This window comes from Borostomias antarcticus, assembly GCF_949987555.1.
Source record: "Borostomias antarcticus genome assembly, chromosome: 5".
NCBI lineage: Eukaryota > Metazoa > Chordata > Actinopteri > Stomiiformes > Stomiidae > Borostomias > Borostomias antarcticus.
In genome coordinates, this window is record NC_140238.1 from 10757326 (window position 1) to 10781653 (window position 24328).

Consider the following 24328-nt stretch of genomic DNA (forward strand, 5'->3'; position numbering starts at 1 on the left):
ATCAAATGTATTTTACTTTGAAGGAACTACAGTGCAACACATGATGGAAAATACACACTATTGTAATTAAGCTCAGTTTATTAATAGCAAGCTTATATTAAATTACAAAATTAACTGTTACAAGCAACTTGAAATGTGAAGTTTCAGCAGTGTTATTGCCAGTTTCAGCAGTGTTATTGCCAGGTACGCTTTCACACATACTAGGAATTTGTTCTGGTCAGTTGGTGCATAACACTGATGGATAAACGACATTAGGGCACAAGGACTAGACAGGACAGTGCAAAAACAGGACATTGCGAGACTAATGCATATGCCTTACGCTGCGCTCACACGCTTGCGTTTGATGCGTGTCTATCAACGTATGGCAGAAGGCGTGTCTGCCGCATTCAACAACAACCAATCACATTGTCCGAAACTGCACTCGCAACAGCCAGTAGATTCTCCGAACCTGCTAGCGCGCACTATTCTTAAAACCCACCCACCTTTTCGTTTAGTGCTGTCATGGATGCTAATCTGGTCGAACGTGTGGCGATCGTCTATGCATTGTGGTTGAGGCAATGTGAATGTGGTGTCCGCAGGTATTGGGTACATCCTATCCTGCAAACAGCGATTGTCTTCCATATTGGTATCGAAAAATTTGAAAATCCCGGCTTGCGATGACGTCTTTCTCCGTCAAGACATCTGATTGGTCGGAAGCTCGAGCAACGCATCTGAAAGTTGAACATTTCTCAGCTTTCGACGCTAGCAACGCAGGCAACGCAACGCACCGGGACAACAACGGAACCAGAATGCCATTCGGCTGCAGCCATTGAAAGTGAATGGCATCCGTCAGTGTTGACGCATCAAACGCAAGCGTGTGAGCGCAGCGTTGGGCTACTACACTATAGTATGGACTGTTGTGTTTGCAAATTCATTCTAACTTTTTTTTTTACATAGCTAATCTGTTTTTTTTGTATAGCTAATCTGTATGGACACGTTTCACGTGCATTCGGAAAAGTGGTTTCATTTGCTTCCACTGCTTCATTGACACAAAGGGCCACACACATTAGTGGGGGAACATGTTCAGTTGTTTATGTTGTTGTAGATATGTATTCCGATGATAATGATGTAGACATTTATTCCTACGTTGTTACTGCTATTCCAGATTGAGAGTGGCTCAGTGTGGAAGCAGATCTACATAGACCTGGGCATCCCCGTCCTCAACTCTGCCGCCTCCTACAACGTCAAGACCGCATACAGGAAGTAGGTGTCTTCCAAGGGCCAGTCTCCCAGACACGGAATAGGCCTAATCCCAGATTTACAATCAAATCGTTGGGGATTATCTATTGAAAATACATTATAGTCCAAGACTAGCCTTACTTACTACCTTTACTAGCCTTAGCCAAACTTTCGAAATGACTAGAGCTCATTTTATTTCACGAGTTATAGCCATGTTCTTATACCAGGTCTTTGTGCTCTATGAAGCTTAGGAATTTTGGAAAGTGCATTAAAAGTGTCACTTCAATAATACATACAGCTGATGATGACGAGTGAATTTGAGACCACATTATGGACAACTTTGGAGACACTGATCAGTGTATGAAGGTGTTGTTCTAACCGTTTTCAGGTACCTGTACGGCTTCGAGGAGTACTGCAGGTCCGCCCACATCCAGTTCAGAACCATCCACCACAACGAGCCACGCCCCCTCGTCCAGCCCAGTCAGAAAGTGGCGGGGGCGGAGCTGAAGGAAGGACAAGCCCCGCCCATCAAGACTGAGCCTGCAGAGGAGAAGGCGGAGGCGGAGTCAGAGAGCGAGAGCGATAAAGAGGAACTCAAGGACACCTTGACCTCCCCCAGGGTGAGTGTGTACTGAGCCAGTAGCTGTTCTGTCCTCAAGTTCAACATTACTAGACTTGTCACTTGTTGTTCAGTTGAATTAAGAGAAATAATTGCTGTCCGATTGACAAAGCTACTCACCTCCAGCTCTGGCTGTTACGCGTGTGACACATGCGCGTTACACAGCTGTTACATCTTACCCTCCTAACACCCCTGGCTGTGTCCCCCCGTCCCCTCCAGGGGAGGAGGAGGAGCACCCCAGTGAAGCCGGAGCCCAAGGAGCCATCCAAGCTGGAGAAGATCAGAGAGGAGCGTCAGAGAGAGGAGAGACCAGTGGGAGAGACAAGCTCAGAGGAGTTGAGGGAGCGGCCGGAGGTGGCAGAGCCCCCGGGGAAGAGACGCAGCCATCGACGGATGGAGGAGTCTGACAAGGAGTGGGAGGAGGAGGAACATGAGGACGATGAAGATGAGGATGACGAGGATGACGAGGGGGAGAGAATTCAGAACAGAGAAAGGTATGGTGGCGGTTCTGCTCCGTTTTCTTCTCACGCCAAGGCCAAATTACACCGGCGCCGTGTGACGCACGTCAAAACACCGGCACCTATTAGATGGTTATATTCAGATTAGGGATGTCGCGATATACTGGTTTTGCAATAATCATGGTATTTAAAAAATGAAAATACTAATAGCATGTAAATAATCCAGCCATGATATATTATGTGAAGGAAATTCAATGAGGAAAATTACCTTCGAGAAAACCCTGAAGGTTTTAATATGCCTATATATGGACATTTTCAATGTTTTGAAAAGAAAAACATTGGAGCAAAATAAAGTTAAATATTTCAAGTGATTTGCTTTTTTTTTTTTTTTTTTACAATTGCTATAGATATCTCAATAATATCATTATTGTGATATTTTTTGCCATAATTGTATTGTGAAAATGTATTGTGAGGCCATAATTCAGATTCAGTTATATTCAGTGTAAACACTTGCACCGGATGTCTATTTTACACCACTGTTCTATTTACCAGGCGTTGCTGCTCTATAAAACATACACAAAAAGGACTGTTTTGAACACGCATTCTGAAACCAGAACTCTTGAATCCATATAGATATTATTAGTTATTATTATGATTTTAGTAGAGTAGTAGGCCTGCTAGGCCTACATGATTTCATTATATCTGTTTTTATTATTTGATGCAGTTTATTACCTTTTTATTATTTTAAAGAACTACTGTCTCACATTCAACATGTGAATTTAAGAACGTGTGCGCGTGTGTGTGTGTGTGTGTGTGTGTGTGTGTGTGTGTGTGTGTGAGTGAGATCTAGTCTACGCGATCTAGCCTATGCGTGTATGTGCATTGTGATGTTGTTGGCAAGTGTTTGATGCCGCGGCTTGGAGCCCCAAGACAAATTTCCCTGCGGGACATTAAAGTATTTTATTATATTATAAGACAAATTTGCCTGCGGACAATAAAGTATTGTATTATATATTTAGTTAAAGTCCCAGTTAACCAAAATCAGAGATTTGCTTGAAAACACATTCTATGTGTTAGTGATGCATTGCTGATAACATGTAAAAATGGGATGAACCATGTGTAGTACTGAATTGTGAAGTTAGACCAGTTTTGTGTTTTTGACCAGTTTTGATTTTCTGGGCGGGCTTAAAACGGTACTTGATGACGTAGAGCGGTGTTCTTAGCATATCCCCGCCCTAACACTATATAAAGCTAGAACGGATTTGAATCTTCGGTTCTCCTGCTCAATCTTGAGTCTAGAATTAGCTAGTTTTAACCAGCAGTCTAGAATAAGCTAGTTTTTCTTAGTTAGCAATGCCTATGCATAAAACTAAACGAAAATGCATCCTTCCTGGATGCCAGCAGGAATGGGATGATAAGGTCTCCTTCTTTCAACTCCCGAGTAAAGCTGAAATGAGAAGCAAATGGTTAGCATTTTTGAAGAGCCATGGTGTTACAGAGGAGTCTGTCACCGCTAGCGCCCGCCTCTGCAGCAAACATTTCACTCCCGAAAGCTTCTGCAATTATAATATGAGGCTTTTGGGTTTCACGGACTCACGACTGGTCCTGGTGATTTCGGCGGAGCCAACCATCTCCCTCCCCGGCCTCCATTCTCCTCCTGTCGCATCAACCTTTGGTGCCGACACCGCTGCCTTGTGTACTTATAGCTAATTAACGTTATAACGTTAGCTAGGTAACGTAAACAATAGGAAAATACACTGCTACGTTAATCTACAAAATATGTGTCTTGACATTTATGTGGTAATGTCAGCTATGATGAATTATATGTAATCTTAGGAGGAATTGTAGCTAACATTAGCTATGTAGTTTGTTGCAGATGGGAGTGTGTATATAACCTTAGTCTAGCTAACATAACTAGCAGCACCGACCATGCGACCACCCACCAAATAACGTTACGGATGATATATTATGACTATAAGCGTTAACTATACAGAAACTGCCTGCCATATTTGTGGCACCTGATGTGCGTATGGGTTCACCGGTAATGGTTACAGTATATTTCTCCAGCGGGAGGCGGGAGCGAGGGGGATGGTTAGGTAGACCAGCTGCAGCTGGAGAAAGACGCACCCTCTCCCAGTGAAGTGGTGCTCGGCGGCTACTGGCTGAACATTCCAGTTCTGTTGGATATGTTGCGGGAAAGTTGAAGCCGAGTGCTCGTTATTCTCACACATAACATTGCCAACGAGAGTGGATGAGTCTGTCCCGATTATCAACTCCGGTAGTGTACGCTTGTTCGCGCTATCAGCGCTGTTCAAGCCAGTGACTAAAAGGTACATTTTAAACAACTTTTTCCATTGATCCCAAGGGACGACAGGATCACCTGGGAGGGATAGGAATGGGTCCGGAGGTGGCAGGGAGAAAATAGGGACAGACTCATACATTCCTCGTTGCCTGTTTTTGTATTTTGCATCTAAGGGCAGTAACACTGGCGCGTTGGTATAGAGTAGCTACAGTTTTACCTGTGTTGTTTGTCATGAGGTAGGTTAGGAGGAAGCATCTGTGCGTTTGACTCATTAGACAAGTGTAATTTCAACTCCTCTCTGTTTTCACAAAGCTGTGCCTTCCTACCACAAAAGAGACGGCGTGCCAGTGTGACAATATGCAGACCAGAGAACGGTACTATTTGACCGGTTCTTCCCTCCACACCCCCTCCCCACGCAATTGGGTGTGGCTTCGGTGCCTTCAGCAGACATGCCCCCACAGTCTCAGACCAGAGAATGCTGCTGATTTTTAACCGATTTTGAAGCCTTATTTTATATACTTAGCGACATTTTTAATCACTCAGATTTGGCTGGGTGGTTAATGACATGTTTTCCTGTGGTGTGTGAAGCTCATAACAAAAATTTGAACTGGGTTAACCTGGACTTTAACTAATAATCAGCTAGGTACATACAGACAAATATTGTTCCATCACAATGCAAACACATTGAAACCCAGTCTATGTCATCACCTAGTGGAAATGTCTCAACAGCGATGGAATGTTTGATTGTCTTTCGGATGGACCCAAATACCTGGGTGGTTCATCTACCCTCATGTTTTGGTCAGGTTTTGCTTGAACCAGGCCAGGTCCAGCCTGGCTTATGTGCGTGGCTGGCTTGTTTCTGTTCAGGACTGGTAGGACGGAAGCTAGTCAGGCCACTGAAATAGCTGTGAATTGAAATGACATAAAATATTGTCTGATCAATTAAGATAGGTCTTGTCGCCTGGACACATCAGTTCCAAAACGTAAACAGCAGCATATGTTTAGCTACATGTAGACTAGAGGAGTTTCGCTCAGCATAGACGGTAATCTCTGAGAATGCCCCGCTTGGGAGTCCAATGCTCTGACCACTACTCTACTTGTGGAATGTAGGTAAGGGATAAAAAGTGTGAGTGAAAGGATGAACGTGTTGAGGTTTGGGGTATAGTCCCATAAAGTCATCCCCACCGGGTCTTGAACCCCAGTCTCCCGGGTGGGAGTCCAATGCTCAGACCACTACTCTACATGCGCAGTGGAGAAAGGCGGGTTGATTTTGGTGTGCTGGGACTACTGCCTCTTGCGGTGCCAACAGAGAGATGCAGGCCAACACTGTTGGGAGTAAGAGAGAGAGGGAGGGAGTGATAACCCGACAAACACTATACTAGCTGTGCGGCTGGCCAGCCACGCACAAAAAGAGTTCTTTAATTTCAAGCTTCTTTACCTCGTTAAATGAAGGTTAAGTTAAAAATGTCCCACTGTCCCAGACTCCTTCATTGTGTCAGGATTACAAAATCCCTGACTGCAGGTTTCTGTGGCTGCGGACGTTATGCAATATTACCGGGATAGAGAAAAATGTTAATCCATCAATCCCTATAGTTTACATGAAACTTCACTCGGTGGCCATTGTCTTCTGCATGAACTGCCACTGACAGAGATGGCAAGCTAGACTAGTAGTAAATAATAATTTCCACTCTCGCTCTGATGGCGTACAAAACGTTTTTAAAACATTGTTCATGCTAGCTAGCTTTATGTGATCTTAACAGCCAGTCAGCCATGTTGTTTGGCCCCTTTCTTTTCTGAACTTTTAGGAATCCCACTGCTGAAATTATTTATTTTACTAAGATATGCAAACCAGATGTGCTAAGAAAATCTGAAACGGCAGGCCTACTCATTGCATAGTTCAACGCAGAGATTACAAGGTACATCTGACGATAGACAATTGAGCCACTCTGTGCTAGGGGCATCATATGACGTGCCGTGCCGTTGCAGTGTTGGTGTATTTTTGGCTTTAGTCCACATGAGTTGTAGTTGTAAAGATCGATATCATACTGACTGATGTAGAGAGGAGAGAGATCTCACCATGCAAAGCACTGTCTACTTTGTGTCAAGTGACTGGGATTCAAATAAACACACATGAATACACTGTCTGTAGTCTTAGTCACCTGTAGCCTTCTCAGCTGAATTTCCCCTGGGGGATAAATAAAGTTAATATCCATATCTATCAAGACAACGGAGAGTATAGTAAATTGACAGTTGGGAACCTTTCGATATCTAGCTGAGTATCTAGGACTGGAATGAGGAACTGATTAACACTGATACTACACTGGAAGGAGAAGCGATTACAAGGATTCCAATGTACCTGTGCCTGTACTTGTTACACATGGCAAATAAACGCTGTGTTCTTTTCTATCCATGTCACACACTTCAGTATTTCTTTGTGATAAACACAAAACTGTGTTTGTGCGTCTGTCCAGGGGTGAGGATGAAGAGGACGGCGATTCGGTGACTGGGACGAAGGTCAAGGTGAAGTATGGGCGAGGGAAGACCCAGAAGATCTACGAGGCCAACATCAAGAAGACGGAGACCGACGAAGGAGAAGCCATCTACCTGGTCCACTACTACGGCTGGAACGTCAGGTAAGACGTCCACGCCCGTCTGCACAGTGTTCAGATTGGGTTTGCTGCGGTTAACGGTGTTGCTGGGGTTACACTGTTCGAGCATACACCGATTACATAACACTATCATTTTGCTTCTTTATATATATATATATATATATGTATGAGAGAAAAAACTCATTTAGTTCATTTTCGCTTATCAGTGCCCACGTTCATCAAATAAACAAATTAGTGAAAATACTAAGCCTGTTATTAATACTTAATGGGAGTAATCACTGTTACTGAAAGTGTCTGACCCCCCCCCACCCGCCCCCCACGTGCAGCAGAGTCACAGGCTCGCAGCTCATAGCAGCGGAGTCAGATTTCACTTAGAACATGACAAGGGGCAGGGCAGAAAGAGATGAGGGGCAGGGCAGAAAGAGACGAGGGGCAGGGCAGAAAGAAGGCTATCACCAGCGTATTATCTGCGGTAACAGACACAGCCATTAATAGGAGCTTAATATGCACTGCTCAAAGAAATGGGGAGACTTAAATCATCAATCATCATCGCGGATCTCGATGAACAAAATATTCATATATTTCAATATAAAGTTGGAAATCTTTATTGATTACATGGTCTAATTTGTAGAGAACAAAATGACGTAAGAACGGTCAATGGAAACCAAAACCATTAGCCCATTGAGGGCTGTATGTAATGATTGTGTTCCCTTGATTTTTTTGTGCAGTGTAAATATTTTAATGAATCAATTTTAGGCCATCACTATAGCTATTTTACAGAGCCACGCATCCACAAATGCAGCACTATTCATTCTCTGAAAATAGGCATGCCTCCTCCACATCCACTTCAAACACTCACCATCAGAAACCAGAATGAGTCATTTTTAAATGAATATTGACTACAATATAAATGCCTGTTTCACGCCCAGGTGCTGTTCAAACAAATATATATGGATCTGGTTGAGGATAAATTAATTCACTTGAGAGGGGTAAACACAGTCTGGTTACGTGTTGAAACCTTTTATTCTATTGATGGGTAGATTTTGTTTGTTTGAAGTACTTTGAACAAAAGGACATGACTACCGGTAACACCGGACAGTTTATTAACCAGTGGGGGAAATTGCTCAACGGGGCATCCCCAGTTCAGATGTTTCCTCCACATGCTGTTGTTGTTTTTGTTAACATGGTTTATGGTGGAAAGTAATTTGTTTTTTGACTCCACGTGTGATGTCCTCGTCCATGTGGTCTGTTAGAGAGACTAGAGTTCTACTTCATTTAATGTGGTAGCTGTAACAGGAAAGCGCTGCTTTGGCACCAGCTAAAATGATACAAATATATGTTTAGTACAGTAAGGTTTGGCTTTGGAGGTGAGGAGGACTGTGTTTGACTTGTCATAGGGATGGCTTGGCACTCTGTCCTGACTGTTGTCCTGGTTCTGGAACTAACCAGCCACGCTGTGGACCGTCTCTCCCTGGTCCAGAACTAACCAGCCATGCTCTGGACTGTCTCTCCCTGGTTAACTAACCAGCCATGCTCTGGACCGTCTCTCCCTGGTTAACTAACCAGCCATGCTGACCACCGTCTCTCCCTGGTTAACTAACCAGCCATGCTGACCACCGTCTCTCCCTGGTTAACTAACCAGCCATGCTGACCACCGTCTCTCCCTGGTTAACTAACCAGCCATGCTGACCACCGTCTCTCCCTGGTTAACTAACCAGCCATGCTGACCACCGTCTCTCCCTGGTTAACTAACCAGCCATGCTGACCACCGTCTCTCCCTGGTTAACTAACCAGCCATGCTGACCACCGTCTCTCCCTGGTTAACTAACCAGCCATGCTGACCACCGTCTCTCCCTGGTTAACTAACCAGCCATGCTGACCACCGTCTCTCCCTGGTTAACTAACCAGCCATGCTGACCACCGTCTCTCCCTCTGCCCTGCAGGTATGATGAGTGGGTGAAAGCAGACCGCATCATCTGGCCCGTGGACAAGGGCGGAACCAAGAAGAAACAGCGGAAGAAAGTCAAGGTGGGAGACTCGCCATTATGGTTGCTGAAATCTGTCTGTATAAGTAGTATTGGTGTATTTTTGCTTACAGTAGGCAGCTATTTTAGCTCCATACCCCTGCGATCTGTATCTGCAATGTCATCAGTTCTCCTGTCTTCACTCCCCCCCCCACAGAACAAAGAGAAGGAGGAGGGAGAGAAGGAGGAGGACAAGCAGGGGAAGCCGGGGGTGAAGAGGGGCCGCCCTCCCATCAGAACCACACCCCCCAGCGCCAGCCGCAGCGTGTCGAAGACGCCCAGCAGCGAGGGGCGCTCCAGCAGCAAGAGCAGCCGGCCCTCGGATGCCTCTGCCCTGCCCAACGGAGAGGGTAAGGCCCGGTTTATATACGGTCAACACGGGCTAGGGAACCGTGTGCGTGTGCGCTTCATCTACTTGGGTCTGCGTCATATGAGCTTGCGTTTTGCGGATGCACACAAAATATGCAGGCATGTAGAATTGCTGGTTTAGTTTACCTGGCGTTAAGAGTGTGATTGAGGCTTTAGACTGGAGACCAGCCAACGCAGGGCTTTCTATGGGCCAGCCAACAGGGACTCTGTTCTCGGGATGGGGGAAGACTGGACACCTGCCTACAGACCTAGATGCAAAACATATATAGAACCCTATATAATCTGTATGCCTAGAGGGCAACCTCAGGGCCATCATGGTTCTAGTCTAGACTTTTTCTAGAGAGGGGAAGAGTTGGAGACCAGTTGAACACTAGCAGATGCTGCTCTGTCTTCTCTCACTCTATTTCTCTAGTTATGTATTGTGTATCCAGGCTCACACACCATTTTCTCTCTCTCTCTCTCTCTCTCTCTCTCTCTCTCTCTCTCTCTCTCTCTCTCTCTCTCTCTGTCTCTCTCCTCCCCCCCTCCTCCCTCCATTGTCTAAATCACTCTCTCCGTCCCTGAACAGGAACTCCTCGCAGACGGACGAGGAGGACCTCTGGGATGTACGACTCTGACAAGGAATCTAACGGTGAGTCATCCCTGACGGCTACAGCAGACTCTTCATCCAGGCACTGTCGCCCTGTTCTCCGACTGTCATCCCTCGCTGGTGTTAATGACTCATCTTGTTCATGTGCTTGGAATATCAGCTACCTGACTTTCCTGTGATTCAGGAGCCTTTGGTGCACTGTTCTAGCCTGGCATCGCCAGCCTGATCTCGCAAGCTCACATTCGATTTCACTTTGCAGATCAGTCTGGATATCCAACCGTTCTAACAGAAATTAGTTTGTGCCAATCACAACCGTTTATCTAATATGGGACGGGCTTAATAAGATGGCGGAATAGAGGAGTGCCGTAGAGACATTTTCGCTGATTGGTTGTAGGTCTATCCAATTTCATCCAGAGGCATTTTGATCTACGCCCGTTAGTAATTCCCCGTTGGGAATCGGAAAGCAACTGAGTTTCAAGACCCTTCGCATTTTTGCGAATTGGGTCTGGCGAAGCCAGGCTAGCGCTGTTCATAACGTTAACCCTTTTATTGACCGTCTTCTCTCTTCCAGAAGAATCGGGAAACTCGACGGACGACAGCGAATCGGAGGACTCCCCCGAGAAGAAGCCAGCGTGGGCTGAGCGTACGGACCCGGCCACAGCCAGGAAGCTGGAGGAGGAGGAGGACCGGAGGGGAAGGGCCGAGGCTGCGGCTGCCGCCGCCGCCGCTTCCGCCGTCTCCGCCACCGCTTCTGCCGTCTCCGCCGTGACAGTCGTTCAGCCTCTGCCGTGTCCCAGCCTGCCTCAGGAGCAGATGGAAGCCGCCCAAATCCAACCGCCGGAGAGACGAGAGGCAGAGAAGGCTGAGGAGCCCGTCGCCATGTCGCCCGTGTCGGAGAAACAGCAGAACAAAATGTCGCCCGTGCCAGACAAAAACAAAATGTCTCCCGTCTCGGAGAAACAGCTGAACAAAATGCCGCCTGCACCTGACAAGAGTAAAATGTCCCCTGTACCCGACAAAAACAAAATGTCCCCTGTACCTGACAAAAACAAAATGTCCCCTGTACATGAAAAAAACAAAATGTCGCCCGTACCTGACAAAAACAAGACATCTCCCCTCCCCGAGAGGCAAAGCAAGATGTCTCCTCTCCCGGAGAAGCCCAAAGAGGAGGACACCAAGACGTCGACGACGGCCCTGTCACCCAGGGCGAAAGGTCGCAGGAGCAACGCCCGGGAGGCTGGGCCCGAGACCCCCGCTAACGCCGCCGCCACCACTGCCAGCGCCACCACTCCCCCCAACCACACAGAGGCCCCTGAGCCGCCCTTGTCCCCCCACTGCCCTCGCAGCCTGCTGAAGAGGCAGGACGAGCCCATGGTGGTGCTCCACTGCCTCCCTGCCCAGCACCTCCCGGAGCCTCCTGCCGACTCCGACACCGACTCCGCCCCCGAGGAGGAGGGGGAGGAGCTCTGCGTGGAGGAGTGTGCGGCGGTGGTGGTGGGCGTGGCCAAGCGAAAAGCCACAGAGCAGAGGACGCCGGACAAGAAGGTCCGGCTGGACAGGAGGGAGGAGGTCAAGATGGCTGTCTCGCCCAAGATGTCGAACTCGCCGCTGAAGAGGCCGGAGATGGGGGTGAAGGGGGAGGAGCGGCCAAGGAGGCCGGAGGGGCTGAAGGAGCGGCCGGAGGAGCGGCTCTCTGCAGCCAAGGAGCCCGAGGTGGGATGCGAGATGCCCTCACTCACCCCTGAGGTCCAGCATTGCCAGGGAGACGCGTCCGCAGGGGGGGTGGGCCCCACGGCGCAGCAGCACTCACAGGCCCAGGGCCCCGCGGCGGAGGAGCTGATGCCCCAGATCGGCCCCGAGGCGCTGGTGTGCCACGAGGTGGACCTGGATGACCTGGACGAGAAGGAAAAGCCAGCGAGCGGCGAGGAGCTGCTCATGATGATGAGGGAGCAGAAGCCTCTGCCCTCCATTCACCACCTCCACCACCACCACCACCACTCCGCCCCCTCCTCAGGCTCCTCCGGCCCTCCGGCCAGGTCCCGGCCCCCCGCCTCGGCCTCGGCCTCAGCCTCCAGCCCCGACGAGTCCCGCAGCACGCGCAGCGAGAGCGACCTGACCATCGAGGTGGACAGCGTTGCCGGCGAGGCCCAGGAGGGGCTTGGGGAGAACGAGTCGACCCATGGCTTTGACGCCAGCGCCAGTTCCTCCAACTCCAGCCTCTCGCTGCAGGAGGGCAAGGACAGAGGTGAGGCCTAGTCTGGACCTAGTCTAGTCTTCTGAATATAATCCTAGTCTGGACCTAGTCTAGTCTTCTGAATATAATACTAGTCTAGACCATACCCATATCTTCTGAAAATAATCCTAGTCTGGACTAGGGGTGTGCCTGGAGCCCACTATTTGTATTTGACAGCTAATTATTCGGATTCGGGTTCAGAAGTGGGTGGGGCTTAAATCGGAAGTCGGTTCAAAACGGTTTAAACTGAGGGGAAATGTCATTTCTTTATCCTAATATTAATTGGCATTGCAATTGCTGTGCTTTCAACGCATCAGAATTGCTGTTTATATATATTATTATTATCATTAATTATGAAGTATAATTCCTCATCATCATCCTCTGTTTTTTATTTTAACAAGTGACAGAACCCCACCACCACCCTTAACTGGGGGACATTCTACATTTAGTTAGAAACTGAAACATTTTTCTAAATCAAAATATAAGTCCTCATAGCAAATTTGCTATGACAGTAGCTCTGTCATAACATCTAATATATTATCTGTAACCATGTGACACAGGCAGTATACATATAATTGAAATTAATTATAAAATTAAATGTAGCTTAGGTTATAGTCTAATAAGACGAGGAAAATGACTAGGCCTAATTGTAGGTCTAGCCTACTCAAGTTTCAACAGTGCTTAAACCATGGGTATGTAGGGTATTGTAGTGAAATTATTCTTATTATTTTGTAAATCTTTAAGTAGTTTATTATTGTTATATCAGAGATAATAGCCTATCTTAGGCCTACACTAGACTAGCCTACTCTGTTGTGCTGATAACTGAACGGCATGGATCAAACATTTGATCAGTTGTGTTTCAGTTGTTAAAATATACTTTCATAAATATTTCATATTTCAAAATAGCCGGATATTATATAGGCTAGTGAGAGGCTGAGCATACGTAGCTGAAATAGCTAGCGTTAACTAGATACTACACTGAGCTAACAAGCTAGCTACCGGTCCTTATCTGCTCAAACAAGCGCTACAGTTCACATAGACTATTGCATCAGGTAGTCTACGACAAGAAAGCAAAATCCAATATGTTCCAAGTGTCTCAATAAACCAGTAAACTAGGGACAAAAGCCCTCGGTGCTGCCTGCGTTCGTTGCCTGCCTACGCGGCAACTAGCGCGCTCCAAACTTTCTCTCCCTCTCCGCATTGTCTAGACGTCTAGACAGCCGACAGGTGCAAGACTGCAAGCGCGTGCGCCTTGTCTCTCTCTCTCGTCAGCAGACAGAACGTGCGCATATCGCTCGCTCATACAGTATTTGACTGTTCTGCCCCCTACCGTATTCGTATTCGCGCACACCCCTAGTCTGGACCTAGTCTAATCATCTGTATATAATCTTAATTATAGTATGAAAGACTGAGGTGCGACTGTTTAATCCAGCCTAACTGATCCATAATGTCAGTCATTTTTAAACGTTAGAATTTATCAGGAGACTGCATTTTAACTGTTCCGCCCCCCAGTCCCTGATTGGTTCCCTGTAGATGATGACGAGAAATACAACAGGAGTCCACTAGTAGAATGATGCAACAAGCGGTAACATTGGAAGAATAAAAACAACCCTAAATGCAGTTATTGCAGAAATAGACTCGATAACATCAATTAAATAAGAACATGAGTATGCTCTAGGAGTTTCTCATCAGAAAAGATGTTTTTCGCCGTTCTTCTGACTGAATATGGCAAAAGTTTGATCTATGTTTTGTTGCGCTGATTGGTTGAAGGAGTTAATCTTTCAAAGAAAGTACTCCTGCCCACTCAAATCATTCTGGGCAGCTGGAAGTCCAGACTCTTATAATTTCTTTGTGATGAGTTTGGCTTCCAGGTTAGCGGTCGACATGTCTTTATAAAGGTTAACTTAGAACGAACACGTCATCTCTCTTCTTTAGAGATTAACCTACAACATGTCATCTCTCTTTAGAGATTAACCTACAACATGTCATCCTTCCTTTATAGAGATTAACCTACATGTTATCTCTCTTCTTTAGAGATTAACCTACAACTTGTCATCTCTTGTTTATAGAGATTAATATACATGTCTTTCCTTTTTAGAGATTAACCTACAACATGTCATCTCTCTTTATAGAGATTAACCTACAACATCATCTCTCTTTGTGGAGATTAGCCTACAACATGTCATCTCTCTTTGTAGAGATTAACCTACAACATGTCATCTCTATTCTTTATAGAGATTAACCTACAACTTGTCATCATCTCTCACCCCTCCAGGTCAGAAGAGGCTGATGGACTGCAACAGCAGCTCCTCTGCCAAGAAGCAGAAGCGCAACCAGAAGCGACCGAGCACAACCTCCAAGATGGAGAAGAACGGAGCAGGTGAGACGGCAGCGATGTCCGGCAATCTGGGCAGCATCCTTAAAATAAAAAAGATTCTGGTTCAGGCTCACACTCTTGAAAAATGTATCTTCCCTCTTCTCCCCTTCTCTCTCCCTGCCTCTCTCAGGTCACAGTAGTGACAGTGAGGACCTGGCGATGCTCGATTCCTCCAGCAAGCTGACTCCGGTCAAGCACTCGTCCTCCCTGTCCAAGAGCCAGAAGCTGTCTCGCTCCCCGGGCATGGCCTCCCCCCACAGCAAGGACCTGGACAAGCACAAGGACAAGCAGGGCTTCCCTTCGCCACGCACTTACAAGTGGACCTTCCAGCTGGGTACGCCGCCCACTGACGCCAACAATGCTAATAAACTAGCACGCCGAGCGGGAAACGGTCTAGCCTCTTATTTCTGAAGACTTTAAAAGCCTGTGATTGGTTCAGACCTGTCAAATAACGACCCTCCTTCCTCTCACTCTAGCGGAGCTGGACAGTATGAGCAGCACGGAGAGGATCTCCTTCCTCCAGGACAAGCTGCAGCAGATCAGGAAGTACTACATGTCCCTCAAGTCTGAGGTGGCCTCCATCGACCGCCGCAGGAAGAGGCTGAAGAAGAAGGAGAGAGAAGGTAGGGGCCTTCGACGTGCTGGCCTGTAGGCATATCCACACCAGGATATCACACTTGCATATGGGTGCACAAAATCACATAGAACAAATTCCTAGTATGTGTAAAAACTAGCGCTGGGCGATATCTCAAATTAACTTGACGATTTTTTTTGGTTTTGGAACGATGGGAAAAATGTCTAAATTGAGATTAGTGCTTCCTCTGCTGTCAGTCACTCAAATGCCAGCAAGTCCCTCAGGGCACATTTCCAAATCTAGGTTTTACCTGTGCCACTTTTTCCTCATCTTTCAAATGATATTTTCTGTGCCTGCCTGTCTCCGCTGACTGCTCAGCTGTTTACCGGTCGTGTCGACGAGAGCAGTTTCTCTGACTGCAATGTAGTGAGCAAAACCTGGTAGGGATTTTCAGAGAGGTGGCTGTTCTTACACAATAAAAGTGGAATGGATTCATTTGGAGATGTGACTCGTCTCTGTAGCAGCTCTCCATTTGGGCCATTTTCATTAGCCTACCTTGTAGCAGGACATCTAGGCCTACAGAAATTGATGACAGCCTACTTGAATGCCACTAAATGTTTCCATTGTTTATTCTCTCAGACTAAAAGGTCAGTCTTATAAAGAAAACTATTTTTGAATCATGTTTTCTCTTGAGTCCATGTAAACGGGGGGAAAAAATGATTAAAATCGTTAATCGTCCATAAGTGAATGGGTTTTACACTGTAAGTGCCCAGCGCTGGGTTATTCATATCTAAAAGGTTTAATGTCTGAAGAAGGGCTTGTGCCCGAAACGTCACCCTAATGTTCATGGGAGCATCTAGTGTGTGGATTCTCTTGTCCTATTTACAGTGATATCTAACCTGCTTCTCCCCCTTCTGTCCTCCTCTCTCTCTCTCTCTCTCTCTCCTCCTTTTATCTCTTTCGCCAGTCTCCCACACCACGGCCTCCACCTCCTCCGGCTCCTCCGACACGGGCATGAGCCCCTCGTCTGCCTCGCCCACCCAGAACACCGTCGCTGTCGAGTGTAGGTGATGACACGCCTCTGCCACGCCCCCCTCTGCCTTCCCAGCATCCCGCTGCCTCCCTGGAGACTCGTTATCAATGGACACGACCAGGGAAATGCAGCGAAAAGCACTCGGCTGTCCCCCACGCCGCCTCCGCCCAGTTGCCACTCCTCCTGCCCCTCCACCCCAGACCCCCTCCCCTTCCCTGCCCAGCCCCATCCACCGCGTGGCCACTCCCACTTACGCTCTTCACAGTTTCCTGTTTGAGTGGCAGGAAATGGACTCCCATGTGAGTTGAATGTATGATGAAATGAAAAACTCCCTCCCTCCACCCCTGGAGTCCCCTTAAGCTCGACTGAATCTCTCTTTCTCCCTCTTTCTCTCTGACTGAACCTCTCTCTCTTTCTCCCTCTCTATCTCGCTGACTCCATCCTTGAACTGTCCAAGGCACTTTCCCCTCCTTGCTCCCCTTCGTCAGAACCACAAAAGTAACAACCTTGGGGTTCCCCGACATGGAACCCACCTGGATGCAGTAATAACCAATAACGTTCCGGTCAGCAGAACTCAAGACAAGTACAATGTAAACTGTAAAAAGAGATGGTCCCTGTGTGTTGATAATGGTTACTTAACCAGCTGGACATGGTTTTGCATTAAGGTCAATTCTGTTCACTTTGCTCCATCAGAACTGCCAAAGTACACGTTACAGCAGTGTCCTATTTTGGAGACGTGGGGACAAATTCATTCGTGGAAGGTAAAAGTTAGTTCACTGAAAACAGCTGTTGTTGTCTTCCACTCCCGCAATGTATCAGCACAGATAATTATGCAAACTATTTTTCTGTTCTCTTTTTAAGAAAAGTGAAATTAAATGAAGAAAAAAAAAAAGATTTTACCAGTGGAACGCAGGAAGAAATGTTTTCAGTGGACTAAACTCTCTTCCCGGATGGGTTTGGTCTTTTTATATGTAATCGCAGAGTTTTTATTTTAGTATGGAAAATTTCACAAAGTATATATCACAGCCGTGAAGTTTATTTAATGAAAGATTTCTAGACCTGGATTTTGTGTAAAATAAAGGTATCTTGCAACTTGTTAAATATATTTATTCTGTCAGTGGACACCTTTTTGTATTTTTTACAATATAGAATCCTTCCACAGTTGGGGCGGTGGGAACCGTATGTGGTGTGCTCATCCTAACAGCTCAGCAAGACTGTGACGTATCAGTTGGGTAGCTACTGTGCAGTACGTATGTTTCCCCCCTTTATCAAATAGGGCCCAAGTCTCTCTCTCTCTCCCCCCGTTCTGAGTTTCCCATAGGACAGTTTGGGGGTAACGCCATAATTTGGTGGCCTTCTTTCTCACCTTGTATTTTGCTTGTGTTCATATTTCCTGGTACTTGTACTCTTGTTATAATTTAAACAGCTATTCTTATTTTCGGACATAATGAGTTCTGACCAATTAAATAAATCCATTGCTTAAGGAACATGTATGTCAAACCCAGGGGTTTCCTTTGTTTCTTTTGTACATAATCTTCCAAAACCATGTATTTGAAAAATACATTTTACACAAACTGTAAAGAATGATTTATATTATTTTTTAAAAACCATCTTTGTACCGGTAACCTTTTTCTTTTTTCTATGTCAGGTTGGTAGAAGCGTTAGTATACACCTGTAGACTGTATATACTGAACCAGAGGGTTTCAGCCTTGTGCTGAGACCAGATGTGTCCAAAAATGGAACATTGGACATTTCTATGCTTTGTAGGCTTGGTTTCATGGTGAAAACATACTTCCTGAAGTGGTCAGATAAATCCAAGGGTTCCCTGGATGAAGGAAAGAAGGTATTAAGGTTCTCCTGAGTAAAGCCATTGTATCTTTATGTAAAATAAACAGAGCTCTCTTCATTTCTAATAAAGTTTTTAAATATTGAACCTGTGTGCTGTTGGTTCTTGAGTGTAGAACTTTCGGGCTGATTTCTAAAATTGTCTAGAACTATGAGGCCCATGTGTAGGAAACCTGTCCATTTATTTATGTGCTTGAGTGGTTCATGTTTCTCGTAGGTCTCTCCCGTACCAGTAGAGGGCAGATGTTCCAGTTGTCATTAGAGGTCAAACAGAAGGACGCCACAGCAGACAGCCCAGACTGGATACATGTGTAGGAGAGAGACATGCCGCTGATGAGATATTACAGACTACAGACAATGGGGACAATTTCCTAACAATATTTAATGGTTCAATTCAGTTTGACGAAGGAAGAAAGGGGAATTCTTCGAGATGGCTGCAAAAGAGATACCTTTACATGTATGCTTTAGGTTACCATAATCACTTCACAACATAAAAAAACACCACAATTATTCTTTTACACCTTCCACCTTGTCAAAAAAAAGTGTCATGATAAGATTGGGGCTGTTGTGCCCTCAGTGAGCCCATGGTGGCCCTCTGATAGCATCCGAGCAGCAGTCATCGTCCCCGGCCTAAGGAGCTGAGGTAACCCTTAGGCCAGAGGTTTAAGGCTGGCCCACTTGTTCACACACAGATGCATGTGACTCCATGTCTGAGGGGCCGAGGCGGTGGTATGGCCGGCCTGGATGTGGTGGCTGTGACTCTGGTGCTTTCTGTCCATGGCAGCAGCCGCGGTGCTGAGCAGCAGTCTGTCTATCGAGGCTGCGCCAGTAGGCCAGCCTTGGCGGCCAGGGCTTCGTTCTGTTGAATGTGGTACTCCTGGAAGCGCATGGAGATGCGCTGGGTCATCTTCAGGTACTTCTGGAGGCAGCTCTCTGAGCAGGTGGTCTGGAAAAGAGGGAGAAAACGCTTATTTATCATACAACACATCTTTTATATTTTGCATTTGTCATTTGCACTGTCCCATCTAGTCCTTGCATCCTGTCTAATGTCTATCCATCAGTGTTTTTCAACAACTGACCAGAACAAATTCCTGCTGTGTCCCAAGTAGCTGATTATACTGCTCACTTTGGACTGGTGCCTCTGTTCTTCTGCATGTTTTTGTATCGGGTTCTTAGCTAAGAAAACCCTTGGAAATACAGGGAGAACATGCAAACTCCGCACAGAAAGGCCCGCAGACCTTCTTACTGTGAGGCGACAGTACTAGGTACTGTGCCACTGTGCCGCACATGAGCGATTTGGGAGTTCAGTGTCTTGCTCAAGGACACTTCAGCACACTCCGGAAGCTGGGATCGAACTGGGGACCTTGCCATCCCCAGCCGGCCGCTCTACCTCCTGAGCCCCTAAAATCCTAACCGATTTCGAAATCGGATTGCATCCTGCACATAAGGATTTTCTTCTCTATTCTCAAGCATGCGCACAGTACAAGATTTGAAAATAACGTCTCATCACACACTACAAGATATTATGATTATCGTGCCAATAAGTGTCCCAATGAGTCTGCGAGACGATCGCGAGGTATATGATTGGATCTGTTAACTCCTCACATTACAAGGTAATCTGGGTCGTGAGTAAGGTTCCATCCCAGATTTCTCCTCCGATTGTCGGGAGGGGTGAGTCAGGGATAAATCGGCCCAAAAACCCTGTACTGTGAGCCCGGTATTACCTCCTCTGGTTTGACCTCCCTGGTGGTGAAGTCCTTCACACAGTCCATGAAGCAGTTCTCTGTCAGTTTGTTGTACGTTCCCAGGAATTCTTTGAACTGTCAATGCAAAGACATCAAACAGTAAGTTGACGACTCTGGCAGAGTTTAATACAAGATTATACAACTTGCAGCTCGTTGTGTTACCTGTTTGATCTGGTCTGATTCTGAGATCTGGGATGCCATGGTTCAAATCAAGCTGGGTTCTGTTGGAGTAAAGGGGAAGTGTGGGAGTTACGATGGTAGATCACAGATCAATAGCTAATCAGGATGTTCACTTTTGATGAGACTCCGCAGAGAGACTGACTGTTGGCATGACATTCACAAAGATGTATGCCTGCTTCCAATCCAACCCACTTGCTAGCTAGATAACGCTCGTTGGGGACTGACTCATTAGCTAGCTAGCCGGCTAGATGAAAATCTGTCTCTAGTTTTATTTACCATGCTAGCTGTTGCCATCATGTTAAACTATAACTTGGGCAGATAGCATAGCTTTACATAACAAAATAATGTAGGCAAATATGTATCAATATTAGCTTTCTAGATACCTTTTTTGAACACAGGAACGTAATCAGTCATTCACCCACCCTGCTTCCGAAGGACATGTGACATAGTGTACATGCTTCAGCAGGAATACAGATTCGACAAGTATTGAAATCGCACTCAACATTTTTAAGAAAATACTATTTCGTTGGTCAAAGAATATAGCTATAGCGTTATATCATCAGCCAAGCAATACAATATCAAAACGGGAACATTAAACTACTCACTCAAAATCGAACAGCAATTTGTAGAAAGTAGTAACAAGTAACATAAGTTATAGCTAAATCGTATGTAATTGCATAAAATGTCCGATGTAATACAAGTAAAGGTAATACATAGTTCCGCAGTGTTTAGTTCCTCTGAATGATTGCTGCCGCCTGTCGCAGCGGTTCTCGCTGGTTGTTGCGACAGTTCAAGTTCAATAGCAAATTCGATCGTTTTCCTGTTGTAATTTCTCTGCCTAGATTATTTGTTTAAATTGTATATGTAATCTTTATATCGGTCGCTCATGCAATCCACTGTCAGTAGGTGGCGACATTTATTCAGCTGAGAGGGTTCAGACATCCCTCCTCTGCGGAAGCGAGCATGTTGTCAGCAACAGTTGCTGTGAACGCTTTGGATATGACGTTAATTGCTAGTGTTTTGTTTGCTAGCTAATGTAGCTACCTAGTTTGTTTTATTCACCTTCCAAAAAGTAACGGTTGTTCCAGAGGAGTGTTCAGGTACTGTTTTGGTACTTGGTGTTATTTTGTTGTACTGGAAATTTAGCCAGTTTTCTCGTCTGGTATGAAGCGGGAAGTTTGAAAACGGAACGCAACCTGTCACCACAACAACAGCAGCAGCTAACGTTAGCTTAGTCGATTCTAGACATGGCTCATACTCTTTTGAGGTCAAACGAACAGCTGAACTTCGCAAGTAATATAAACCTTGACGAGTCCATCTCAAGCTCCGATGCCGGGGACGTCTTAATTCGTTCAACTAGAATTCACTTTCCCGAGTGGAGCAATGACAAACAGGGAGACTCTAGGTCGGTGGCAACTACCTCGAACAAACCAGACACTGTTCAGATCACGGTGAAGAAGCTGCGCGATGCACCCGAACCCTCTGTTGCCGACGAGCAGCAGAAGGTTGAGAAGCCGAGACGGTCCAAGAAGCAAGACCACGTCCCTGTCCCTCCTGTCCTGCGAGCGAACTTAGCAGCCTCAGCATCGGCACCTCTTTCAGGTACGCACCCTTTAGCTATCCCTAGAATTCAGTTTCAAGCCACTGGCCATAAGACCACTCAGTACTGTAGTATGATTATGAGTCAATAGCTATACAGTTTCTGTAAGATTGTGTTGACTATTGGCAATATTGTTTATAAACCCTCCCATGCAGGCCATATTTCCGAGAGACCTAAAATGCACAGAGGGCATTCTGCATCGAACACAGCCCCAGGAATACGCAGAGGCAGCAAGGTAGGCCATGACCCCGAGTCAGCACTTTGTCACACGTCTGTTCTTCTGTTCCTTGTCCACTCACAGAAGCTTGTGACAAATTGTGACTTTTATCTTCTTGTGAGAAGATTCTAAGCCTACATTTGACATAACATACACAAAGTCTACATAAAAACACCTAAATGGTTGTTGACTGTTTGCTTGTTCCCCGTTCTAGGAAGCTGGTGGAGATGAGAAGCCTCAGCCACAGTCCAGCGGTGATACGGGTGAGAGTCCTGGCTGGCAGGGGGTTAACCATTGCTCAGGACATCTGGAAGATAGAGCTATGACATTACAGATCTGCTGTTGCCTATGTTCACCTACATGCAACCCCCCGGGGACCAGTAAAGTACTACTACCACTACTTCACATGACAGGCTAGGTTCTAGTATGTAATGATCTATACTATCTGTACTCACTCTAACTGCACTAACTCCTCCCTCTGTCTCCCTCAGGACATGACCTTCTGGTGTCCCGTTACTCTGCTGGAGCGAAAGGGGTCGTCTTGGCAGCCCTGAAACAGAGGTCAGTGTGTCAGACAAACACTGAGGATAAATATCACTTCATAACACCATTATTGTTTTGCCTCTTTTGACCTTATTTCAAGTGTTACTACATTGTTAATACAGTGTTATTACACATGTATAATGATCTGAATATAATGAACCCTCAACACGTTTCTGTTGGTCAGTCCTGGTGAGGTAAGCGAGAATGATGAGAGGGCCTACAGAAAGGAAGTTGAGAACCTCACCATGTGGTGCCACTCTTTCTAAATGTCAGTAAGACTAAAGGAATCATTGTTGATTTTAGGAAGACTACAACTGATCACACTCCAATTATCATCAATGGAGCATCTGTGGGGGTTGTTGACAGCTTTAGATTTCTCGGTACACACATCTCAGACACTCTCACATGGTCCCTGAACACCAAGTGCACCCTCAAGAAAGCACAACAGAGATTGTACTTCCTGAGGCGTCTTAAAAAGTTTGGTCTAAGCACCATAGCGCTCACAAATTTCTACCGGTGCACCATTGAGAGCATTCTCACGTTCTGCATCACGGTGTGGTATGGGAACATGACCTCCCAGGACTGTAGAAAACTACAGAGGGTTGTAAAGACAGCAGCTAGGATGGCACCAATCTGCCTAAACTCCATGACATCTACACCACTCGCTGTAAGAGGAAAGCCTGTACCATCATTAGGGACCCCAGTCACCCTGCCCATGCACTGTTCTCTCTACTTCCATCCAAAAAACATTACAGAAGCATCAAGTCACGTACCACCCGTCTCAGTAACAGTTTTTTCCACAGGCAATTAGGCTGATGAATCACTGATGCTCCTACTTTTATGCCTTTGTTCTTAATGTATTTTGTCGTATTTCCTAATGTCTACAGTGTCTTAATGTCTTATTTTGTAAACAACATCTCCTGTCATATTGTTGTAATGTCTTACTGTCTTATGTCTTAAGTTATGTCTTGATGTCTGAGAGTGCTGGGCACAGTGCATGTCATTGTATTTTATAATACACATGACAATAAAAAGCCTTGAACCTTGAACTTGAACTTGGTTCTCCTCTTTCTGCCCCCCGCAGGTCCCAGAACGCCCCCCTGAGGCGGGAGGTGAAAGTGCAGCTGCTGGACCAGCGGTCCTCTACCCAGAGCGCTGAGCCTCTGCCTGGGACTCTTCCCTCTGGATACAGGGGGGCGGGTCAGGCCTCGGAGCCCCTGCCGCATGTTCCCCTGCCCTCGGGAGACCAGGGAGTTTGTGCTGCCTCCACCGCCGCTGTGGTCACTGCTGCTACCATCGCCGCCACTGCCCCGCTGTTCAAGGTGCTGGCTGTGTGGGCGGGGACTCTGGGTCTCCCACCCGCATGTCTACGCTGGTGAACAGGGAATACAATGAGGGAGCGCATTGATCGTATAATGATGTGTTGCGCAATACGCATCGAGGAAGAAGCAATCAATCAAACTGCTTTCCTGCCTGGCTGGTGTGATGATAACCTTTGGTTCATTGGTTATATCTGTTTTCCACTGCATGTATTTGAATGCTGTCTTTCTCTCCTGTGTGTGTGTGTGTGTGTGTGTGTGTGTGTGTGTGTGTGTGTGTGTGTGTGTGTGTGTGTGTGTGTGTGTGTGTGTGTGTGTGTGTGTGTGTGTGTGTGTGTGTGTGTGTGCGTGTGTGCGCGCATGTGCGTGCTCAAACTCTGTCCAGGCACAGAGCGACATGGAGGCGCGCGTGTCCCACGTGTCGGAGAGTCTGAGGAGGCTGCTGGAGGCTGACGGACGTCCGTGCTGGACGCG

At 46.4% G+C, this 24328-nt stretch overlaps 2 protein-coding genes across 2 annotated transcripts in view; one reads left to right on the forward strand and one right to left on the reverse strand.

Moving 5' to 3' along the window:
- arid4a (AT-rich interactive domain 4A) overlaps window positions 1-18215 on the forward strand; it is a gene marked incomplete at its 5' end in the record, with an annotated part of 37643 nt that extends 19428 nt beyond the window's left edge. Inside the window, 12 exons of the mRNA XM_084438894.1 lie at window positions 1145-1242; window positions 1607-1838; window positions 2057-2331; window positions 7069-7230; window positions 9150-9234; window positions 9388-9580; window positions 10168-10230; window positions 10760-12433; window positions 14697-14801; window positions 14929-15132; window positions 15275-15421; window positions 16340-18215. Coding sequence (XP_084295020.1) covers window positions 1145-1242; window positions 1607-1838; window positions 2057-2331; window positions 7069-7230; window positions 9150-9234; window positions 9388-9580; window positions 10168-10230; window positions 10760-12433; window positions 14697-14801; window positions 14929-15132; window positions 15275-15421; window positions 16340-16443 — 3342 coding nt within the window. The 3' untranslated portion in view covers window positions 16444-18215. The remainder of the gene's footprint in view (window positions 1-1144; window positions 1243-1606; window positions 1839-2056; window positions 2332-7068; window positions 7231-9149; window positions 9235-9387; window positions 9581-10167; window positions 10231-10759; window positions 12434-14696; window positions 14802-14928; window positions 15133-15274; window positions 15422-16339) is intronic.
- A 624-nt stretch (window positions 18216-18839) lies between these two features.
- Window positions 18840-20614, reverse strand: timm9 (translocase of inner mitochondrial membrane 9 homolog). The gene is made up of 4 exons (XM_084437850.1): window positions 20559-20614; window positions 20158-20216; window positions 19975-20070; window positions 18840-19196 (listed from the first exon to the last, which is right to left on the reverse strand). The coding sequence occupies exons 2-4, from the start codon at window positions 20194-20196 to the stop codon at window positions 19062-19064; spliced, it is 270 nt and encodes an 89-aa protein (XP_084293976.1). The 5' UTR covers window positions 20197-20216; window positions 20559-20614; the 3' UTR covers window positions 18840-19061.
- Window positions 20615-24328: the final 3714 nt, after the last annotated feature.